Genomic DNA, 24,415 nt, shown 5'->3' with positions numbered 1-24,415 from the left:
AGCAGCAGAGTGCAACAACAGTCTTGTTGGAAAAAAATAGAAACACAAGGTTTACTGCTGCTGGCAGACAGAGCCGTTCTGAGTATGAACGTATGTTTAGCCATCACAGAGTCTCGAAGTTAAGAAAAAGGAAGCTCCAGCACTTAAAATTCTGAAGAACAAGAAAGAAGAAGTAAAGCCTGAGGTGGTGATGGGGGGAGCTGTAAGCTTTGCAGGTTTACTTTAAATGCAATCTGCATCCCCAAGGCTTAACTCTATTGGGGGTGGGTGGGTTGTTGACACATGGCTCTTCGAAGTCACCTCTGTGGCACTCCCTTAAACTGTTGCGTGTATTAAAAGTGACAAGCAAAAGCTTGTTCGTTTGCTCTCGCCCATCAATACTTGAGCAGCAGAAAAGAAGAAGAAAAAAAGAGGAGAGGAAGACAAACTCCCTTTTCCATGCTGGCTAGAAAAAGCCTATTGATTCTTCTAGTTTTAAGAGGCTTCATTCTGCACTGATTGAAACCTCCATCAGAGGCTTAAGATAGCTCTTTTCATGCTTGAGTTAGCTGTAAAAGAGCGGGTCTTTTATTGACTGGTCAACTGACTCATTTTCCCCTTGATTTACCTCCAGGTAGGGACTTTTTCTCCTGAGGATCTATATGTCGAGGTCTTTGCCGCATGACAGGGTGCCCAGTGGGGCTTGACCATGTCAGTTGAGAGAAGGGGGCATTGCATTGCTTCGTGAGCCCCCCCCCCATCCTTAAGTTGTGGGAAATCGGGTGGAGGGAGCCTTGACAGGGTCACCTTGCTATGGGAGAGGAAAGCTCTGGGAAGGCACCTGCTTATTTGCAAACTAGCAAATTTCACCGGCATGCTCGCACCTCTGAAGAGAAAAGCCAATTCTTTTTTTTTTTTTTTTTTGCAAGAGCAGCTTCACCCACCCACTCATGAGCTGAAATGCTGATTTATGTTAATAGACCCCATGAGTGTGTATGTGAAATTAAGAGTTTTAGCTCCAACATGCATCACTTTACAAGTAATTTAATCTAACCATTTATTTCTGCATTGCAGTGCGGTAGATTAGATGGTCTTTTGGGTCCCATCCAGCACTACAATTCTTTGATCTGCTACCTGTTAACAATTCAATATGGATAAAAGAATTTATTCATGCAACAGCTTAGTTAAAATATGGAACTCACGGCCACAGGAACCAGGGATGGCCACCAGTTTGGACGGCTCAGATAAATTCATGGAGGAGAGGACTACTGATGGCTGCTTTCATGATGGCTGTGCTCTGGCTCCACAGTTGGACGCAGTGATGGTTCTATAGGCCAGCTGATGGAAACCACTGGAGGGGAGAGGTCTCTTGTGCTCAGGTCCTGCTTGATGGTTTCTCACAGGCATTGTGGGAACAGGATGCTGGACTACAACAAAACAAAACAAACAAAACAAAACAAAAACAGAGCCAGGTGGTGACTTGCTGTAATAGAGCAATAGTACATGGTTGGCTATGGCATCAAAATATGAAGAGGTTTAATCTAAAGCCAGAAAAGAAAGTAGAATTATTGTTTGCACAGGAACAGTGAGGGCTATTAAAAGTGGATATCAGTACCAAATAAAGCCGAATATTAACACACCACAACACCCACTGTGCGATGGTGTAGTCCATTGGCTTGGCTGTGAGTCATGAAACATGCATCAAATGAGTCAACTTTTCCTGAAATTGCAATATGCAGGACCTTCTGAAACCAAATGAGAATGGAAAAGTCTGACAGATTTCCCCATCCCGGGGCAATGCTCAACCTAGCCATATCCAACAAATATACAATGAGGACTGGAATCTTAATTTATGTTTAGATGAAAGACAATAGCTCAGTGGTGGAGCACATTCTTTGCAAGCAGAAGGCATCTGGTATCTCCAGGTAGGACTGGGGCATGACCTCTCTAGCTGAAAAGCTGGAGAGCTCCTGGCTGTCTGGGTAGAGAATACTAACAGTCTGACTCCATGTAAGACAGCTTCCTCATCCTCCTATGTAACATGCAAGTTTAGCATTGCCAGGAATGGTTGTCCAACACCACCTTATACAGTGGCGGTGGAACCATCTCTGGCACCCATGGCGGTGCAGCCCGTATGGACTGCACCTGTGCGGCAGCCTGTATGGAATGCATATGTGCGGCATCCCGAGCATGCACACTCCATACGGAATGCAGCACATGCACAGTTCGTGTGGACTGCTGCTTGCACAGCGACCATACAGGCTGCCTTGTGAGTGGCATCCCATATGGATACCTGTACGGACGCCAAGCGAGCACGCACCCTCGGCTGCTCTACAGCTGGGGGGAGGCAGGCGCCATCTTGTCACCCCTCCCAGAGTGGGACCCGGGGCGGACTGCCCCCTCCGCACCTCCCTTCCTACGCCCCTGCTTATATGACCAAGGAACTTCTAACGGAGGTTCTCTGTAAGATAGCTTGAAAATGACTTGTCTAAAGCAAGTAAAATGTAGGAAAAGAGCTTGGGTGAAGAAGGAAGAGAGGCCTGGAGAGACTCTGTCGAACACACAATGAATTTGTTCAAACATTGCAAAGCTCTGAGGTCCCTGAAGCACCTGCTCTTTCAATTGCAACCTTTCTGATTATTTTGACATCTTCTGTTAGAGTCAATTACACTCTTCTGGAGGCAGTCAGAGACCTGGACTCTGCTCTGGCAGAGATGAACTTTTACTCTCTCATTCGGAGCTTGGTTAATATGTTTTGGGCATCCAGGAAGGGGAAAGGAGAATAGGAGGAAGGGAGTTTGGGCAGGAAGACGGAAAGCATCCATATGCACCATTAATCTCCCCAGGTACATAGTTTGCAAGGGCTGACAGCTGCCTCTGGAACCCAAATAATCTTAGGTTTATTCAACCTCACATTGAATAGCAAGATTTGTTAAGCTCCCTCCTCTTCTCCTGCTAAAGAATTTTGTTTTTGCACTTCTGCAGAAATGTGATGATGGATGTCTTTCAGTATATGCCTTGTTTCAGAAGGTACAAATTAGGAACATTTGCTTTTAAATGCAAAATGAATCCAATTTCTTCTGTATCCCTAACCGGTGAGCAGTGGATCTTTTTAAGAGAGATTCTGCTCCATGTAAAACTTAAGGATGAAAGCTTTGGAGCTCGCATCATTTTATTGTGGGGGGAAAAGACCAAAATACAGTTTTCCTAACCCAACACTTTTGCAAGAGAGGCCCTTGAGGGAACAGAGGTTTTCTTTGTTTTTAATTAGGAAATTCTGCTTCCTGCAGTTGCAACATCAGATTTTATGGCCACAGCTCAGCGAAAAACTCGGTCCCAAATCAATTTTCATCAGAAATTAATCATGCCAGTGGTGATCATGCCCCTCTCCCCTCCAATATCAATGTAGGCTTCAAAGTCAATGGAGCTGAGATGCCCTGAAGGGTAGGAAATGGAGCGGTGCTTAAAAATTCTCAGGGTTTTGATTTTCAGGTGGAAATTAACCATTTCATTGATCTGGATATCTTTCCTGGAAAAAACAACAGCGCTGGACGGTGTGAATATTTGCTTTTATTTCAACCTATTCAATTATCCCTGACCCAGACCCAACCATTCCAGATTCAGACCAGCCTTTTGGGGAGTGTTATCAAAAACTGGCAATTCCACATGGGATGCAGATATCAAAGGGGTTTAAATAAATCCATGGAGGATCAGCATACCAATGGCTGCTAACTCTAACTCTGAATACTTGGCTGCTGAGGATTGTAAGTGGTGAGTCTGCTGTTGCCCTCGTGCTCTGCTTGGGGGCTTCCCAGAGGCATCTGGTCGGTCACTGTGAGTTAGTAAAGGTTCAAAAAAGAGCAGTCAATATGGTCAAGAGGATGGAGTGATTTCCCTATGAGGAACAGTTGCAGCATTTTAGTTTAGAGACAAGACAAGCAATAGCTGATGCGATACAAGTTTACAAAATGAGACATGGTATGGAGAAAGTGGATAAAGAAAAGCTTTTTTCCCTCTACTTGTGGACATCCAATGAAGCTGAATGTTGTGTGATTCAGGACACATAAAAGAAATTCCTTCTTTACGCAGCACATTGTTAAACTTTGCAACTACATGCCATGAGAGGCAGTGATGGCCACCAATGTCAATGGCTTTGAAAGAAGATCACACAGATTCATGGAGGATAACAGTGGCTACTGGCCATGATGGCTATGCTCTGCCCCCATGGTTAGAGGCAGTAATGCTTCTGAAGTTGCTGGAAACCACAGGGAGAGTGAGTTGCTCTGTTGCTCAGTTCCAGCTTGCTGGTTTTCCACAAACATTTGCTTGGCCACTGTGAGAACCAGATGCTGGACTGGATGGGCCATCCTTGGTCTGATCCAGCAAGACTCTCCTTATGTTCCTATCAGCATATACACATCTTTATCAACAAGTGTGGATTATATTGGTTTTCATGAAAACATGGTCCAAATATGGACCAAATTCCCCTCTTTCTCTCTGTTTCCTGCATGTTGATTTGTAAGGAAGATGGAGCAAGCTTGTTTTCTGCTGCTCCAGAGGGTAGGATCTGAACCAGGGTTTCCCAAACTTGGGTCTCCAGCTGTTTTTGGACTACAGTTCCCTTTGTCCATGACCACTGGTCCTGCTAGCTAGGGATGATGGGAATTGTAGTCCAAAAAAAAACCCAGCCGGAAACCCTGATTGAAATCAATGTATTCAGTTGACAAGAGAGATGTTCTGGCTAAACATTAAGAAGAACTTTTGGATAGTAAGAAAAGTTCAGCACTGGAACAGACTCACTCAGAAGGTGCTGGACTCTCTTTCATTGGAGGTTGTTCAACAAAGTTTGAATGGCTCTTACTTCTGGATTTTGTAGCTGTGATTTCTGCATTGCAGGGGATTGGACGAAATGGTCCTTGGGGCCCCTTCCAACTCTACAATTCTATGATTCTATAATAATGCATCTCCCATCCCATTCCATTCATACATCACTCTCACTTTCTTTCTTACATACTGCTGCTGTAAATATGTCATGATATAGCGTAAACCGCAGGAGACTGTTTCCAGTTGTTGTTGTTTTTAAAGTACAGTTGCTCACTGTTGCATGGGAAGTCTTTAACTCTTGAATTAATCTTTTAGCCCCCACATCCTGCCATCACCCTAAAATTGCATGAGCTCCATCAGGTTTGACAGGTAGATGGAGAGTGTTCCTCTTCTCCCTCTGTGATTATCAGGGCAATGTTGACAGCACTTCCTCAAATCCAAATCTGTGTGAACCTCAGTTTAGCAGTTTCATCCTTGTGGTGTACTGGTGATGATACACTTTGGTCTGTGTAATTTCCTGAGGCAATTGGCTGCCTGGGTAATTAACATGCAATTAAGCACTCTCTCCCATTACTAAGCCCCTCAGAATTAGTTACTTAATTATCCCTCTTTCCACCAGCTCACACCATTAACCTCAATTGTCCAAACCAGTAATGGGTGACTTCTGTATTCTTGGAGGATGTTCCATTCTCCATTCCACCATCTGTGGACCTTTGGGATATTGCCAGGGTGGGATTATGGGGCATGGGCCAGGAATAATTTCCCAAGTTTTTCTGGGAAAGGGTTTGGGGAAAGTTGAATTGGGAGGGTTATCTGGGTGACTGAACAGGGTACTAATTTAGGAGATTAAATTAATTTAAAGCAGCTTTATCTGGGGATGATTGGGGAGTAATGGGATTAAATTAATTTGGACCAGGTTCTGTTGGGAAATTAATTAGAGCTAAATGGTTTGAATAGGATTGATTTAGGGTGATCCTGGGTGGGGTGCAAATAACGACAAGTTTCTCTGGCATAATTTGTATGGGGAATTATCTGGCATTCATTCTATTACATTTATTTTTGCAAGTTCTACGCATAGTGGACCTACATTAGTCATGCCCATGAATTTCAATGGGTCTATTCTGAGTAGGAGCAGAATTACCAATTCAAGTCTTAACTGGATGGGCCCATGGCCTAAATCTTTTAAATACCTAGCAACACCACGAGCTATGAGCCAAGTGATCTGTTTTGTTGTGTAGCTACAAGGGCCTACCCTGTTCTGCTCCCATGGTGGAGGTTTAATCCTATCCGAAGGCCCATGCAGTATATGTATCTGATTGCTTCTGCAATAATGCTTGCTGATGTATCAGACTTTAGCCTGTAGATGTCTCAACTCAAGAGGGCAACATATGGAAGAATGTAATGCCATTTCCAACTCAGTGGTTGAAGCTTTGCCTTGTTGAAACTCATTCTGACAGATTTTGATTCAGAGGGGAAAAAAAGATTAAATAAACAAAGCTGAGCTTTTAAGGACAGAAACACCCTTGTGGCATGAAGTTATGAAGTTGCATTCTAAAGCAGCTTTTCTCAATCTGGTGCCATCCAAATGTTTTGGACGACTGTACCAGCAGATATCGCCAATGGTCAGGGATAATGGGATTTGCCATTCATAAAATCCAGAGGGCACAGATTTGGGGGAGGCTGCAGGAAATACACATTCCGTTAGATAAGATAATAGTGGGGGCATTTCCAAGTGGACATCTCTTACAGGCAGTGGTGGGAATTCCAATTGCGGTTGTGGTGGAAATACAATAAAGTCCACAGCTGCTACACCATCAGTGTATACTCCCTTAGCGGGAAGACATCTCTAAAAAAAAAGTAGACTTTTTTTGCCCTGAACTCTAGAAGAGAAAGCAATTAATTACTAAGTCAATTGTGAGTGAGGGGTGTCCAGTAGTTGGCAATAAAAATAATGTCTAAATTTGTCTTCCTTTTTAAAAATGCATTTGTACATCAGGGGTTGGGGGTGTGATTTTTTTTGGATGAATTTAGTCCTTGTGAGTTCTGATACAAACTAATCCAATCTACACTTCCTGGGACAATTACCAGTGAGGGATGTTCTGTCATTGCTCATAAAAAAATACTGCATAGCATTTTCTTTCTTTTTCATTTTCATTAAAAAAAAATATTTGTACATAGAGCTTTGTGAGGAATTCAACCATTGTTCATTCTCCTGCAGGCTGATCTGAAAGAGAGAGAGAGAGATTAGAATGTGTTATAAAATGTGTATTTAAATTCAGGTCAGCTTGCAACTGAACTTCACAATTTAAATACACGTTTGGTGGTTTTTGGTTTTAAATTGCAGATGAATGAAGAAATGAGATGAAATGGTCATAAGAATGCATGCTTGCAAAAGTGACATCAAGTGGAAAGAATATGCTTTGTCTATCCCTGTTTCATACTGGTGGAGACACTGATGACTCGAGATTATGGATGGGAGAGTAATTCATTTAGTTTATAGGGAAGACAATGGTGACCATCTTCAGACTGGACTAGATGACCCTTGGGGTCCCTTCCAACTCTACAATTCTATGATTCACACTTCCTGGACAGAGTAAAACACAGCTGTCTTTCTAAGTGTGTCCTCCTCCAAATGTTGTAATACAGTCATATAACCAAAAATTCATACATTACGGGAAAGTGTCATGCGTACACAGCCCCAGAGAGGGTGTGGGGCATCTCTTCTAAAACAAGTGCCCTAGTTATTCGCCTTGCTGATGAGAGCTGTAGTCCAAAATGCCCATGATGGCTGCAGATGATGGGAGTCATAGTCCAAAACATCCGAAAAGCACTAGCTTTGGGAAGGATGCTGTGAGGTGTTCCCCCCCTCCCTTCAGCTAATGACCATCTGAATAACCCCAACTCAAGAAAGCTATTTTCCATCTGAACTTCACATCATGATTTTTAGTAGAGGACTTGAAATAACCATTTTTTCCCCTAGAGGCAGGGAGCCTCCTCATTCTTAGTGGATTCGGGGAAAACAAAAAACAAAAACCTGCACAAAAATCCCTCCCTTGGCTGAGATACTAAATTGTGAGTTTGATTGTCCTTTTTAAGAGGGGAAAGAAATGCCTTGTAAAAGTTGCTCCAAAGTCTCCATTACTTTTATCACCCTTGTCAATTTGATGCAGGAATCCTTTTGAACAGCCAATGTCTGTCCTCTTCGTTACTTCCTTACTTATGTGTGCTTTGCTGGTTGGTGGCAGCCATTCATGGGAGGGAATGGGGAAAGAGATTGGATAAATCCAAGAACAGGAGAGATTGGACAAATCAGTTTTACCTTTGTCTCACTTTTTCTGGTTGGCTGCAGCCGTTTCAGGTAGAAACCACTGGTGGTGGGGGGGGGGGAAGAAAGATTTTTAAAAAATGGATTAGAAATGTTGCCATAGAAATCAATGGAAATCATTGACTCTTTATGCGAATGCTTGCCTAATGAACCATTTCCAGGGAACACATTGTGTTTGGCAAGTAAGACCTGCGTGTATTCAATGAAGGGAAACCAAATGCCCCCAAATGGGTCTTTTTCCATTGTCCATGATCACCTGTCACTTGTGGGAGAAGATCTCCAGCAAGGCTATATGTCAAATTTTAACCTACTGATGATTCAGATATGTAGATGTGAAATTCTTCCAAAATCTTGCTGTTGCTAGCCGGGCCACAATAAGAAGATGGATAAGTTCCTTGTTCTTTAAAATCCCATTTGCACCATCAAACAGATTCAATAGTACCAAGCATTAGGAACATACAGTAAGGATGAACTTTCTGACAGTTAGAACTTATTTGACATTGGAATGGACTCCCTTGGAAGGTCTTGGGCTCTCCTTTGTTGGAGGTTTTTAAGTAGAGGTTGAATTGCCATATATTAGGGACTATTTAGCTGTGATTCCTGCACTGTAGGACTATGTGGCCATTGGGGTTCCTTCTAACTTTGTAATTCTATGATTCTTATAAGCTAGAGGTTACACGATTTAAGAGATTCCTATGAATACTCTCTCCCAAAAGCGCTGGACCCCTAGACAACCCCACCCCATGTGTTGATATGTGCCCAGCTGATGGCACCCCCTAAAACACATGGGGGAATTGCCACACTTTGAGGGCACACAACAGTCAGATCAAAGCATCTGAGGAGCGCACAGAGGAAAGGCATAGTCTTGGGAGGTAGGGTGTGGCCTGTAGAGGTTGCTGAGGGTCAGATAAAAATGCCTGGAGGGCCACACTAAGCCCCTGGGCCTGACCCCTGTGCTACAGTGTTAGGCTGTTAAGTAGCGAAGCTCAGGGGACATATGGCGGGATGTTTTATTATGGTGCCAGGGTCATGACTGAGAGTGACAGTAAATCATTAGAGTTTGACTAACACTGCTTCACAGTGGACATGGAGACCATTTAATGCTGCCGACTTAGACCAGCCCCTAATAGATTGCTGCCTCCATCGCTCTGAAGACCTTTGGACAGCAAATCCCATAACTGATTGGGATATTGGGGTATGTGTGGATTTTCAATGGAAGCATCACCCAGAAGATAGATAAGTGTAGGAAGAGATAAGGGGATTTGTGGTGCCCTGGTGAGAGAACCAAGCTAAATGTCCAGCAAAGCTATCTCTTCACCTGGGACGATTTCCTGTTTGAATGTTCTGCCTGTAAAAGAGAAATTTGATATTGACTGCTGAACAGTGGGAGAGGAATAGGAGAGGCTGCTGCTGCCAAGGCCCAGCCTCACGTGACGCACCAGTTTTGAGGGGCAGGCAGAGGGCAAGGCCGCCCTGGGCAGAAAGAAAGGGGGAGTGGAGCCGAGCACAAAACAGTCTTGTTTTTTTTTAAAATGCTTTGTGCATCTGTGTCTAATCTTGCCCCTTTATAAAAGTTATGTATTGGTGTGTATTTTTCTTTTGGTAAATCTACAATACAATACAATAAGGATTAAGGGTTCCCCCCCCCAGGATGGTGGAGGGTGTGTGTGCTGTGTACCGTTGGGGTAGTGGTGATGGCACTCACTCCATGGGGCAGAGGGGAACACCAAAAACAGAAGGTCAAGGAGGGTCAGTGGAGGGGAGAGTGACAAATGTTCCTATTTTCCCTCGTAGGAATATTGGAGGGTATGTGATTGCTGCTCTTGGAAGGGAATGGGTATATCCCAGGCATAGGCAAACTCGGCCCTCCAGATGTTTTGGGACTACAACTCCCATCATCCCTTACCACTGGTCCTGTTAGCTAAGGCTGATGGGAGTTGTAGTCCCAAAACATCTGGATGGCCGAGTTTGCCTATGCCTGGGATATCCTAAAAGTTCTCAGCACCCTTAACTAACCACAGCTCCCATAATTCTTTGGGGGAAGCCATGTAGTTTAAAGTGGTATTGTAGCACATTAAAATGCACGGTGTGAAAATAGCATAAGAAAAGGAGTATATCAGAACTTTCCTCCCTGAACTCTTCATGATAATGATGAGTCTGATCTCAGTGGAACCCAGAGTACCAGTAATTCCCAACATACTATAATACAATGAAACTCAACATTTTTTAAACACACACACGCACACACGCGCACACACACACACACACACACACACACACCCCTGGTTGAAGATAGATGTTCTTAACTGCTTTCTAAAGACCATCAAGGTGGGGGGGTTCAGTCACACTTCCCAAGGGAGGGAGTTTCCTATCTGAACACCCACTGAGACATTCCTATCTCAGGCATTAGAAGAGAATATGATGAACTATCGCTGGTGGGGAAATCACAAGCAAGGCTTCTCACACTGATCATTAAGGTTAGCAGGTATTTGTGAACCATTCTTCTCTTTTACTGCCTCTCTCTCTCTATGACTCAGAACTGTGATGTCTCACCTGGAGTTTGAAGCCATACATCCATCGCCCAATAGGCTGAATTGCTACAAGTTGTGTGATGTTGTTTCATTTTATTGGAAATTCTCAATAACCTATTTCTGGGTTCAGAACATTGACCTAAGAGTAAGAAGAAGGAATATTTTTAACTCCCATAATTGAAGATCATGGATACCTTCAGCCTCTTCTCTTTTAGAGCTTGGAGCAGCAACAGGAAGGGCTGTTACTGAGTGATAGAGCCCATGCTTTGCATACAGACGGCATCATGTTCTACTCCTGACATCTCCAAGCAGGGGCCAGGAAAAGGCAGCTAGTTAGAATCCTGGAGAGCTGCTGCCTGTCAGTGCAGACATTACTTGGTGCAAAATAGCCTCCTGTGTCTTGTTAGGAGCACCCATAGCTTAGTGATGGAGCATCTGCCTTGCATGCAGAAGATCCCAGGTTCCATCACTCAGCCTGGACAACTCAGCTGGTTAGAGCATGATGCTGATAATGCCAAGGCTGCAGGTTGGATCCTTGTATGAGACAACTGCATGTTCCTCCATTGCAGGGGTTTGGACTAGATGATCCTCAGGATCCCTCCCAACTCTACAATTCTATGATTCTATGTCTCCAGGTAGGGCTGAGAAGGTCTCTTGTCCAAAAGCCAGAGGAGCCACTGCAAATTAGTGTGGATAATATAGTGCAGGAAAAGAGCTAAAAGGACCAGTAATCTGACTAAGGGCTTATTCACACTTACCCTTTGCCCCCACTCTTCCCAGGCACAAGTCTGTGCTTAAAAGCTCAGTGTCCATGGATTGCTGTTTGCTCCAATTGAGCTTTAAAGAGTATCTTTTTTGCAGGGAAAGCTCTGGAGCAAAAAAAGGGGGGGGCGCAGGGGGGGAGGGTGCTCAGACATGGAGCTTTAAAGCACGGACCATGCCTAGCAAGAGCAGAGGGAAGGTACAGTAAGTGTGGATAAGTCATCATTGTAATGCAAATCACAAACTCATTACACCAACCAATAGTGTTAATGGGATGGAACTTCCCAAGAGGTGGAAACAGCAGACTAATAAGTCAGACCATCTGTCCATTGAGCTTATTGCTGCCTGCACTGAGTGGCAGTAGCTCTCCTAGATTCTTTCCCAGGTCTACCTGGAGTCCTGAGTCTTTCCCAGGTCTACCTGGAGATACCAGGGGTAGAATCTATTCTTAAGTAGTCCCTGTCTAACCCAGTGTTGACAGCACCTAACTGAACAAGACACCAACATCCTGTAAATGTAGCGGTTCTTCAAAAGCTAAACTAGAGGCTTAGTTTTGGCAGCAGGTCATTCCATTGCAGCACCTCACTGTCCTAATACAGCGCAGTCACTGGATATTGCTGGTGGGAGAGGTAGAAGTCAGGGGTGTGTGATGGAAACACAAGCAGGGGGGTTTGTTTTCCATAACTGCTTCTGATTAGGAGGAGTCAGATTGAGAGCTCAGCAGAAAGTTTGGCCCACTGCTTGGGGTCATGGTGTAGAACTGGGTGGGTACAAATTGAATGCCTTCAAAAGAGGATTGGACAAATTCATTCATGGAGGAGAATTCTATTGATGGCTACTGGCCATGATGGCTATGCTCTGCCTCCATGGTCGGAGACAGGAATGCTTCTGAATTTCAGTTGCTGGAAACCACAGGAGGGGAGAGTGCCCTTGTACACAGGTGCTGTTTGCGTGTTTCCTACAGCTGGGCTTGCCATACGTCCTGGTTTTGACATGTCCTGGTTTTCGGGTGTGAAAACGGCATCAGGGGGAATTTGCTGAATCTGCAAAATGTCAGGGAAAACCCGGATGTGTGGCAAAACAATGGAAAAAGCAGCGAAAGCAGCTCCAAAAGCTTAACATCACTATTTGGGGGTGGTGGGGTGATGGGGAGAGCTCAACCATCTTGGTATCTTCCTAAAAAACAGCTCGACACCTTTGCGGGTGTCAGGAACTTTACTTTCGCTTTTTGAAATATGGCAACCCTTCCTACAGCGATCTGGTTGGCTGCTGTGAGAACAGGATACTGGGCTAGATGAGCCACTGACCTGTTCCAGCAGACCCCTTCTTGTGTTCTTAATACAGGTGCTGGTGCTGGTGGGATGTCCCTGGAACTCCAGAGCAGGTAAATTGATGCTGCAGTTATGCTTCCAGCTCTCAAAGTGACGAGTAATGTCTCAAGGTAAATCTTGTTAATGCTCAGAACTTCTGAAACACCTTTTTGCTTTTTATGCAGCCCTTCGCGGTACATACCAGCCTGAAAGCTGTGTCAAATCTCCTGGTTTAATTTACTCCCAGGAGTGCAAGAGCGGAAGAGCCTCATCTGTAAACAGGGAAACACCTCCAAGCTAAGTTAGGGTCCAGCTGCTAGCCGACTGGGGTTTTAATGCAGCCTGGCAGCGGGAGGAGAGTGGTTATCTCAGTGGTTCATTAAAGTCTCCATGGACTGAGGAAAGTTTGAGGAAATTGCTAGGTTGCTTTGAGAGCTGGAAGGAAAATGGACACCCGTTTGGAAGCTGAAAGGCAATATCTTCCCCACTGTGACTCTTTCAAGTTCCTGGGCAGCAGATCCCAGGGGGAAGGTCTTTTGGTGGAACAGCGGCAAATGCCATATCTCATTAAAGGGAGAGCATTAAAACAACAATTATCCCAAGCAGCCAAAGGCATGGCCATGAAAGAATGTAAGAAGAGCCTGCTGGATCAGGCCAATGACCCATTTAGTCCAGCATCCTGTTCTCACAGTGGCCAACCATATGCCCCCTGTGGGTAACCTAGAAGCAGGATTCGAGCACAAGAGCCCTCTCCCCTCCTGCTGTTTCCAGAAATTGGTATTCAGAAGCGTTACTGTCTCCAAGCACGGAGGCCGAGCAAGGCTTATCCAGCCCAGCATCCTGTTCTCACAATGGACAACCAGATGCCTATTGCAGGAGAGTAACTACTACTGGTAAGGTACTCAGCTTGTTGTTCTTACATTTGGACAGGAGTGGGAGCCCTGTGGTCTTCCACAAGTTGGACTACCAGATGCTTTTGGACTACATTTCCCATCATTCCCTAATCAATCACCATGCTGGCAAGAGCTGATGGGAGTTGGGAGTCCCTGTGCCCTGCAGTAGCGCAAAACCACACCTTTGATTTCTGCTTTGTGCTTTTAAAACCATCTGAGAAAACTGAGCAAGGAGGGTGCAGTTTGCAGTGAAGAGACCCTTCTCCTGTCTGCCATTACCCCTTCTGCAAATCCCACCCCCCACCTTCCAAATGCTTTCCACCCAGAAGGGATTTGCAGTGGAAATACAAGTCTGGAGGGAGCTGCGGAAGATAGAGTTAAATACTTTCCTTTTGCTCAAAACTCCAATCTTGCAAATCGTTCCCTCCTGGCTGAGACTGGCATAGGCAGCAGCCAGACTTTAAAGGCATGAGGCTGAGATGGAACGTGTCATTCCTCCCTCAGCTTTGGAAACAAATAGAGGATTTTATGGACAGTTGCTGATCTGGCTGGCTGCGCCTGGCATTATGTTCAATTAAAGCGATAAAAAGGCAAAGTGTGCTGCTGTAAAAAAATAAATAAATAATGTATGTGTTTCCAGAAGGGAGAGGAAGAGAGGAGAGGCTATCAAAATGTTGATGAGAGACCAACAATTATATTTGATAGCGGGACCCCAGTCAATCTGGCACATCTTGTCATTCAGTCCTAGCAACCTGCTCCCAACAGTGGGCAGCAGATGTGCCTAGGAAGCTCACAAGTAGAATATGAAGACGGAAGTCATCACCTTTGCTTACCCGCAGCATCTGGTATACTGCTCCTGTTTATGGAAGTGTTGTTGTTGTTGTTGTTGTTGTTGTTGTTGTTGTTGTTGTTGTGTTCTATCCAACCAAGTTTGAATCGGAGTAGAATAATTGAAATTAATGGACATGTTCATAGAATCGTAGAATGACAGAATGCTAGTGAATGTTACTGGGCATGTTAGTGAATTCCATTTATTGAAATGATTCTGCTCTGAGTAGAATTTTGTATTAGTGCTAGTTATATAGTTGCTTTATATAGGGCAATCTCTAGGTCAGGGATGCTCAACAGCGACTGCTGTGAAAAGAAAGGAAAGAAAAGCAGTGAAAGGCTCCGCCCCCGGCACTCTCTCTGCGTTTCAGTGTTGCGTCAAATGGGCGTTATATTATTTTTTTTGTGGTGGCGAGTTCTGTTACTGCATTTACGGTAGCGATGCTGAATTAGGTGAGTGACTCCCACCCCCCATTAAAAAAAGCTCAACAACTTTGGCTCCCCCCCCCAAAAAAATATAGGCTTTCTTCCCCCTAAAAAAAAGCTCTCAGCAACAGTGTTTTTATACTGGGAGTAGATCACAGTCTCTTGGGAGTTGGATGTGCCTGCTCTAGGTGATTTACAACTAAGTTTTTAAAGAACTTTTAAAAAGGAACTATCAATAAATCATCATAACAATATTTTTAAAAATGTGGTAACTGGGTGGGCTCAGGGAGCGGTGTCATGACTAAGAGCATAACCCATAAGAGCATAGGAAGAACTTTCTGGATCAAGCCAGTAGCCCATCTAGTTTAGCATCTAGTCGCCACTCTGTGTTGGGAAGCCTGCAAGCAGGATTTGAACACAAGAGCACTCTTCCCCTCCTGTGGCTTCCAGCAACTGGGATTCAGAAGCATTACTGCCTCTGCTTCTGAGCTATCCAGTTTGCATCGAAAGCAAATTTTTATCAACTTTTTGCTTTCCAAAACAGCTTGAGAACCGAAACACAGCCATCCTCCCAAACCTCCGTGTATCTTGATTTTGCCATGCCGTGTTCCAACCAAATAATGTCTGAAAAAAATGCATATATTAAGGGAAAGCATGCATACCAACGGAGAGACCTGTGAAAAACAACTTTCAAAATGCACTATATCACTTGCAAAATTTTGCCAGTTTGTCAAAACAAAATTCAGATAAAAAAATCTGTTCATTAGGAGAAATTTGCACCGAAAAGGCAATGAATTTTCAAGAGGGTTTTTTTTTTAAAGAAATTTCACAAATCGCTGCAGAAATATGAAGAAGTAAATTTAAGGTTGTAGAGATGAAAAACTGAGAGAAGTGTAATGTTCCCTAATATGGATCAGAGGTCCGAATCCAGAACTTTTTGCTGAAAATAGTCCTGGCAACCCCCTTGAAAATCCTACTTTTTTCCAAATGTTTATTATTTTTTTCCTTGATATCCAGGGAGCTCTGATGGCCTTGGCAAATTCTCTGGTGGCCAGTGGTTCTGCTCTCGTAGCCCCTGTCTGTAGTTACCTTCTCTGGAGCCCCATTCCTATCAGTGTTATGTTCTGTACGTGTCTGAGTCGCCTGTTATTCCTCCAGACTACCCGACCTAACAAAACAACTTGAAGGAGAGCAAGAAAATAAAGAGTCCGTTGCAGCTATCATTACCCAAACAGCTTGGCAGCAGTCATCTTAGTGACTCACGCTAACAAAGGTGACCTTGGCTTTTATTATATGAGATTGCCAGCATCCGCATCTCTGAGCCTTTGATTGATACTTGCGATGCGTCTTGGCAGAAGGGACCATGGTGCTTCCATCTCTGCTTGCTGGCATTTGCAAGGATCTCAGCTACTAGTACCCACAACACTCAATTGCCTAGGTGGTGTAGGTATTAGTCAGTGCCAGGGCTGTTATTATTAGGTATCATATAATGGAATAATAGTTGAAAGGGACCACAAAGGGCATCTAGTCCACCCCCTGCGTGGGGCTCGAACTCACAACTCTGAGATTATGTGTCTCATGCTCTACTGACTGAGCTATCCGGGCAACTCTATGGTTCTTCCTCTTCCTCTTCTTGTTACAATTTATCATCCACCCTTCACCCGAAGATCCCAGGTTACAGCAATTAAAACACAGCACGAATATAAAAACATAATATTATACCATATTAAAAACAGTTACAAAAAATATTTTTTAAAATAATAATAATAATAATAATAAGGTGGGTCATAGAATTGTAGAGTTGGAAGGGATCACAAGGGTCATTTAGTCCAACCCCCTTGTAGTCCAAAGCTAAAGGAGCTTTGAAAGATGGCTATTCAACCTCTGTTTAGAAACTTCCTGTGGAGGAGAACCCACCACCTCCCAAGAGTCCTAGAGATATCTATCTCAGGTGCATCTTCAGCATTTGCTGAAAGCTGAATTACAAAGGTGCAAGTTACAGGTAGGTAGCTGTGTTGGTCTGCCATAGTCAAAACAAAATAATCCCCCCCCTTCCAGTAGCACCTTAGAGACCAACTAAGTTTGTTATTGGTATGAGCTTTTGTATGCATGCACACTTCTTCAGATACCACACGCATGCACATGAAAACTCATACCAATGACAAACTTAGTTGGTCTCTAAGGTGCTACTGGAAGGATTTTTTTTTTTAAGGTGCCAGACACATCTCTCCTGAGACATCATCACCCTTAACTTCTGGTGGTGGAAGAGTTGGAGGCTGCATACTTCTGATAAACACAGGAAGGGAGAGTGCTCTTGCGCTTGGGTCCTGATTGTGGGCTTCTCACAATTAATCACTGCTGACCCTTCCTGACACTCTCTTCTGCACCTGTGTAACAGGACAGGGAGCTTTCAGTTTCAACCAAAAGAAATTTTTCATCAGTTGCAAACAACACTTCATTTCTTCAATGACTTTTTCCCAGTACACATTGTAAGGGGGGGGGGGTACTGAGATTGACATCACTGACCATGGCCCTCAATTATGCTAAACCATTGCCCTCACTTGCCTTCAGTATGTCATTTTTTTTAAAAAAAAATATTTATTAAATTTTATATAAACAATACAAACACACCAATACAAAACAATACAACTATAATAAACAAAAACAAAACTACAATAAAAACAAAAACCTATGCTATCCTTAACATCTATCCTTAACATTGTATCTTGACTTCCTCCTGTTTCCACTTCCTGCGTTCCTTGTGAATCATCTTTAGTAATTTCTTACCATCTTTAAATATCTTACTTTACTATAAAGAATCATTAAACTTATTTAATGAAATCCAGCCAGATGGGCAGGGTACAAATAATAAATATTATTATTATTATTATTATTATTATTATTATTATTATTATTATTATTATTATTATCTCAACTCATACCTTCACAATTTCTACATCAAAACCAAACTCTAAACCTGCAGTCTAGCTTTTCTTTTCTTCCAAATTATATCTAATTTTCTATCATACAATGATTTTTTAAGTATAATTTAAATTTCTTCCACTCTTCTTCCACCGCGTCGTCCCTCCAGTCACGAAGACTCCCGGTCATCTCAGCAAGCTCCATATAGTCCATCATTTTCATCTGCCATTCTTCAATCGTTGGTATTTCTTCTGTCTTCCAGTTTTAACCAACAAAATTCTAGCTGCTGTTGTGGCATACATGAATACAGTTCTATCACATTTTGGAATTTCTTGCCCTAGGATGCCCAGTAAAAAGGCTTCTGGTTTCTTTTTAAATGTGTTTTTCAACACTTTTTCATTACATTATAAATCTTTTCCCAGAAGTCTTTTTCCTTTGGGCACAACCACCACATATGGAAGAAAGTTCCTTCTGTTTGTTTGCATTTCCAGCACTTATTACTTTGTCCATGATACATCTTTGCCAATTTAATAGGTGTCAAATACCATCTATACATCATCTTCATAATGTTCTAAGCAAGTTACATGCTGAAAATTTTATACCTGTTTTCCACAATTTTTCCCAGTCCTCCAACATGATGTTGTGCCCCACATCCTTTGCCCAATCTATCATTGTTGATTTAACCATTTCATCTTTTGTATGCCACTCGAGCAATAAATTATACATTCTGGAAAGATTTTTAATCTTCGGCTCTATCAATTCTGTCTCCAACTTGGATTTTTCTAACTGAAAACCAATTTTTCTATCTGACTTAAATATCTCATTAATGTGATAGTATTGCAACCAGTCTGTAACATGTCCTTTCAATTGCTCATATGATTTCAACTTAAAATGTTCTCCTTCTTGTATTAAACTGTCACTATATTTCGGCCATTGTCTATCCGTATTTGCTCTTTTGTGGGCTTTTGCTTCTAACGGTGACAACCATCTGAGCGTTTTCTTTTCTAACAAATCTTTATACTTCATCCATACTTTAAACAGAGATTTTCTAATTATATGTATTTTAAAACCTTTGTGGGCCGCCTTCAGTATGTCATAATGCAGGCAACTCCAGCTGACTATATAGTGTTGTGATGGCCAAGTGGGTGGAACTATCAATGTGACTAATGCAAGAAGGCATAAGAAGCAGCCATAAAGGTTGTGCACAGCAGGCAGTGCATCAATCTCATAATCTGAAGGCCCCAAGTTTGAGATTGAGAGAAGGCAGCTTGCAGCTGTCTTATTTTTGAGTGTTGTGGTGCATTGGGCTAGGTCGGACTAGGAGAGGTAAAGGTAAAGGTAAAGGAACCCCTGACCATTAGGTCCTGTCGTGTCCGACTCTGGGGTTGCGGCGCTCATCTCTCGTTACTGGCCAAGGGAGCCGGCGTACAGCTTCTGGGTCATGTGGCCAGCATGACTAAGCTGCTTCTGGCGAACCAGAGCAGCGCACGGAAACGCCGTTTACCTTCCCGCTGGAGCGGTACCTATTTATCTACTTGCTCTTTTGATGTGCTTTCGAACTGCTAGGTGGGCAGGAGTTGGGACCGAGCAACGGGAGCTCACCCCATCGCGGGGATTTGAGAGGACTAGGAGAGACCAGGGTTCAAATCCCCACTCATCCATGAAGCTCACTGGTTAACCTTGGGGGCCACTCACTGCCTTTCAGCCTAACCTACCTCACAGCATTGTTGTGGGAATTAAATGAGGGATCAGGAGAACCATGGACGTCACCTTGAGCTCCTTGGAGAAATGGGTTGGTATATAAATGCAGTAAATAAATAAAATAAGTATCCTCTGGAAAAAAGAGAGGAAATAATGACAGTGAACAGATTTTTGAGGGGTGAGTAACAATTTGACCCAGCTGAAATGGCTAGCTTCTACCTGAAAACCTAAGCAGTAGAAGATTGGACAAAGCTCTAGGGCTCTCTGGGACTGAGATTGCTCCAATTGTCTGTGTTAAGCTGATCATATAGTATTGCTGATGGCCCAGAGAGGAGTTAATCAACATGAATGACTCTTGCTGAAGGTGGCGGCCCAATTGCGTCAAGACAAAGGAAGACACAAGTGGCAAAATAGCTGCTCTCTGTTATGACACTTCTCTGCCTGAATGGCACAGGAAATATCCTCGGAAGTTAAGGCATGTCAAAACAGCCATCAGCTGCAGAGGGTGACTGGTGTGATACCTGCTTCCTCTGAGCTCACCGTCTCTTGGATTTCTCCTTACGAAATGTGGGGGAATCAAGTCTGGGATGCACTGCCAAAGGAGGGATTTCCTTTTCTCTCCTCTCCCCCTCTCCTTCTCCCTCTTTCTTTCTTGTCTTTTCTTCTTTCTTATTTTTTAGAGTAAGCAGCTGTTTTATCTTAGAATAGTATAAAAAGATACTTTGTAATGGTTTTGTGTTTTTGTATAGCTATGAATTAATATCAATACATAAGTTTTTAAAAATGCATGAGTCTGACCAAACTGCGGGAGGCAGTGGAAGAAAGGAGTGCCTGGCGTGCTCTGGTCCATGGGGTCACGAAGAGTCGGACACAACTAGACGACTAAACAACAACAACATGGGACTCATCTATGAAGAATCCCTCTTGGGACAATTTGTAGAGGACAAGGTCTAGGCTCCCATAGAGAGCACACCTACAACCCCCATATGCCCCAGCAAGGCTGGATGCAGGGTTTGAACTCACAGGGTCCATTACAAACCGAAGCACTGATGCTGTGTTTATGCCACAAAGCAACACTTGGGGGGGGGGGTGGCCCTCAGGATCAAACTTAAATTAAGTCTTCTTTGCTTTTTCTTCGACTGGCAGGCTAAGACCCTCCTTTTCAGAAACGCCTTTGGAGACGAATGTGCAGCTTATGCTGATCGCTGGGTTGCTATCATTGCAAACTGGATTTTAAACTGCTGTTTCTAATACTTAAACACACACACACACACACACACACACATATATATATATATATATATATATATATATATATATATATATATGCATTTTATAATGATGTTTTAAAATAGAATCATAGACCTGCAGAGTTCAAATGGACCCCAAGTGCCATCCAGCCCAGCCCACAGCATTGCAGGAATCACAGCTCCAGTCAGATGGCTATCTAACCCCTGTTTAAATACCTCTCATGAAGAAGAGCCCAGCACCCTCCAAGGTCATCTATTCCATTGTCAAACAGCTCTTACTGCCAGAAAGTTATTCTTAATGCTTAGCTGTGATTTCATTTCTTTTGATTCCATTGGTTCATTGCAGCAGCAGCAGCAGCAGTAAAAGAAGCTTTCTCCATCTTCCATGGTACGGCCCTTTAGATATCTGAAGATGACTCTCACATCACCTACCAGTCTTCTTTTCTCCAGGCTAAACATACCCAGCTCCCTTGGCTGTCCCTCATTAGCAGCAGGAAATAAATGGTGGAAGCCCAACTTCGGAGAAAGGCAGGATAAGAATGTTACATAAATAAGTACAAGTATACTTCAATGACGTATTTTGAATTAGGGACCTTAGGATGAATGGTAGGGAACAAATTAGAATAATATTTTTTTAAAAAAATTATCATTATAAAATAAAACAATAGACAAAAACCAACCTCTCCCACATCTAAAATGCCCTATTTTCATGAGAACAGACAGGCTGATGTCACCACAATGGACCAGCTTCCACTGTTGATGGCCCAAGCAGAAGCTTGGACATCCCATCCCACTCGGGTCTAGGTGCTTGTAGAGGGGAGGGTTGGTTCACTCACTGCATATCCAAGATTTCTTTTGCTTCCAGTATACATCTCCATTCTTCCTTTATTTTTATTTCCTCTACAGGTCTGGCCGTCCATCAGATTATCACCATCACCGTCTCCCTCATCATGGTCATTGCTGCTCTGATAACGACGCTCGTCTTAAAAAATTGGTAAGGACCTTCCACCACATGAGTTTGGCCTGTATGTGGGTTGAAAGGAGGGAACTGTGTAGCAACTGAGGATACTGGGCTACTAAGGCTATTGGCGAGTCAGTCGCAACCTGAACCTTAGCCAGTGGTATGGAAAGCAGGTCCCGTGAATAAAATTTGATGAGTCTTGGACTGTTTAATTTGAAGAAAACTAAGAAGGCTTTCAAAGAGGATTGGACAAATTCATGGAAGACAAAGCTATCAAAGGCTACTAGCTATGATGGTCATGTCCTACTTCCACTGCCATAGGCAGGAATGCTTCTGTATTGCAGTTGCAGGAAAATGTGGGAGGGGAGAGTGTTTTTGTGCTTGTGGTCATGATGGTGCACTTCCTATAGGCCTCTGGTTGGCCACTGTGAGAACAGGATGCTGGACTAGACAGGACACTGACCTGATCCAGCAGGCCCATCTTATTTTCTTAAGAGACAATGCAAAAATCTGGACCAAGCCATGGTTTCTTCATTATTTCTCTGCTAAGTCATTGATTTTCTTCCTAGTCTCCTAGCCTTTGACCACCCTTTGGCATCAATCTGCATGGAATTGTGGGGTGGACTCCTCCTCTGTTTGGGTGGCCAGAACACATTCTTCCCTTTGATTTGATTTCCTAAAGACCCATATGGGCAATTTGAGGGATGTAGACCTCATGTAGGTCTTGACTGACTTCAGGGTGGCCTCCACAACCCATTCTACACTTCCCACTGCCCAGATGATTGGCTGAAGTGCTCAGATGGGAATGCTCCTCAGCTGTCCTCAGTGCCAATTAACTGGGCAGAGAAGCTGATGAGGAGATTGTTACAGACTAAGACACTGAGAACCCACTGCATGCCTCCTCCTTGACCACTGTTCCCAGAGCTGATATGCTGGGCAGAGTGGTGGGAAGGATGGACTCTTCCTACCGCCATGCAGGAGTGGGGAGGAAGGGTGGGTGTTTGTGGTGGTGAGGTGGCTGTTTGTATGTGTGTTAGCAAGAACTTTCTGATAGTAAGAGCTGTTTAGCAGTGGAAAGGTGGTGAACTCTCCTTCACCACCAGCTGAGAGCCAGCATGTTGTAGTGGTTAAGAGTGGTGGACTCGTAATCTGGTGAACCGGGTTCGCTTCCCCGCTCCTCCACATGCAGCTGCTGGGTGACCTTGGGCTAGTCACACTTCTTTGAAGTCTCTCAACCTCAGTTACCTCACAGAGTGTTTGTTGTGCGGGAGGAAGGGAAAGGAGATTGTTAGCAGCTTTGAAGCTAAAGGGGAGTGAAAGGCGGGATATCTAGTCCAAATTTCTCCTCTTCCTCCTCCTCCTCCTCCTCCTCTTCATTGGACGTTTTTAAACAGAGTTTGGGTGGACATCTGTCAGGGATTCCTAAGCTGTGATTCCCGCCTTGCAGGGTGTTGGACTAGCCAAGCCCCCCCCCCAAAAAAAACCCTGCCTTGTGACTCTTCCAACTCTACAGTTCTATGATTCTATGAGGTCTATTATTTTGGGCAGACATAGTAACACAGCTGGCCTTGTCTTGGAGCGCTGGCAAAAGCCCTGCTGCACCAGGAGGCTTGTTCATCATTACAAAAAATATGAGGGAGGATGGCAAATGTCAGGAATGCAGACAGGCAATGGGACCCATGGAGGAGCTAAAGAAGCTAGAGATTTAAAGGGCAACGCCCTGTGTTGGGAACAAGGTGTGTGTCAATCTTACTTCCCTGAGAGCAATCTTTTTTTTTATGGCACCTCCTCACTGGGGTTGAGCAAAATATCCATATGTGCCTGATTCAATGCTGGAGGCAGAATGACTCATTTCCTGACTGTTTGGGAAGAAACAAGACCAGAGCAGTGACTCATGCAGAGACACAGGGGGCAGCATCCTCCAAGGACAGATTATCTTCCCTCCCTTGCTGCTTTGCCCTATATTTCTGTTACAATTGCCCTGTCTTTCTTTTGCAAGATTCCATCTCCTCTGAGCTTCCAATGAGTTCAGGGAAAATGTATCCAGTTTTTAAAAAATTAATTTATTTATGCATTTTCCTAGTCAATTAATGGAAATGACCGACTCAAGCGGAGAGCCCCCTTCTTTCTCTCCCCCCCCCACCTAAATACCTTGCAAGGACTAGACTGTTTTACATGCCTCACATCTCCAAGCTTTTTTGTTTTCATCCAGCCTCATTTGCAGGCCTTTCTTCTCTGACATCCACTATGCATATAGTAAAATGGGTTACGTCTTAGCTCCAGGCACTGCTGCCGTTACCTATTTTCCTAGTCAATCTGACCTACTTTGAGGTCAGCCTTACTCACTCTAATAATGTGATGCACCTCTGGGAGAAACAAAGGAGTTAGAAGGTTGTGCAGCTTTCCTTCTCTCGAAGGCTGCTCCCAGGCCTCTTCCCGTCTTGAAAAATATGTTCCCTAATAGCTTCAAACCTGTGCCATTCCATGGCATAATTTGCCCCGGTTGTTCTGACACTCATCTCAAGTGATGGGGGCTGAATCAGATGAAGAGACTGCAAGTAAATTGGAAACGTCATCCAGGAAGATCGCTCTCCATTGCCCCATCTGCCCCCATTGGGCTTGTCAAAAGGGATTAAGGAGAATTCCCGGGGTGAAACATGCCAGCGTTTTTCCAAAAATCCTCTTCCAAATCAAAGGCATCTG

The 24,415-nt window shown here is 43.8% G+C and overlaps 1 protein-coding gene across 3 annotated transcripts in view; it reads left to right on the top strand.

The window, feature by feature from the left end:
• The window catches only part of AJAP1 (adherens junctions associated protein 1), a 112,627-nt gene that overhangs the window by 62,401 nt on the left and 25,811 nt on the right, over positions 1 to 24,415 (top strand). For all 3 annotated transcript variants that reach the window (XM_033156576.1, XM_033156573.1, XM_033156575.1), the window contains exon 3: positions 21,658 to 21,745. In XM_033156576.1, the coding sequence (XP_033012467.1) occupies positions 21,658 to 21,745 (88 nt within the window). The remainder of the gene's footprint in view (positions 1 to 21,657; positions 21,746 to 24,415) is intronic.

This window comes from Lacerta agilis, chromosome 8 (assembly GCF_009819535.1).
Source record: "Lacerta agilis isolate rLacAgi1 chromosome 8, rLacAgi1.pri, whole genome shotgun sequence".
NCBI lineage: Eukaryota > Metazoa > Chordata > Lepidosauria > Squamata > Lacertidae > Lacerta > Lacerta agilis.
The sequence above is the reverse complement of the archived record's forward strand: the minus strand, read 5'-3'. Positions and strand labels throughout refer to the sequence as shown.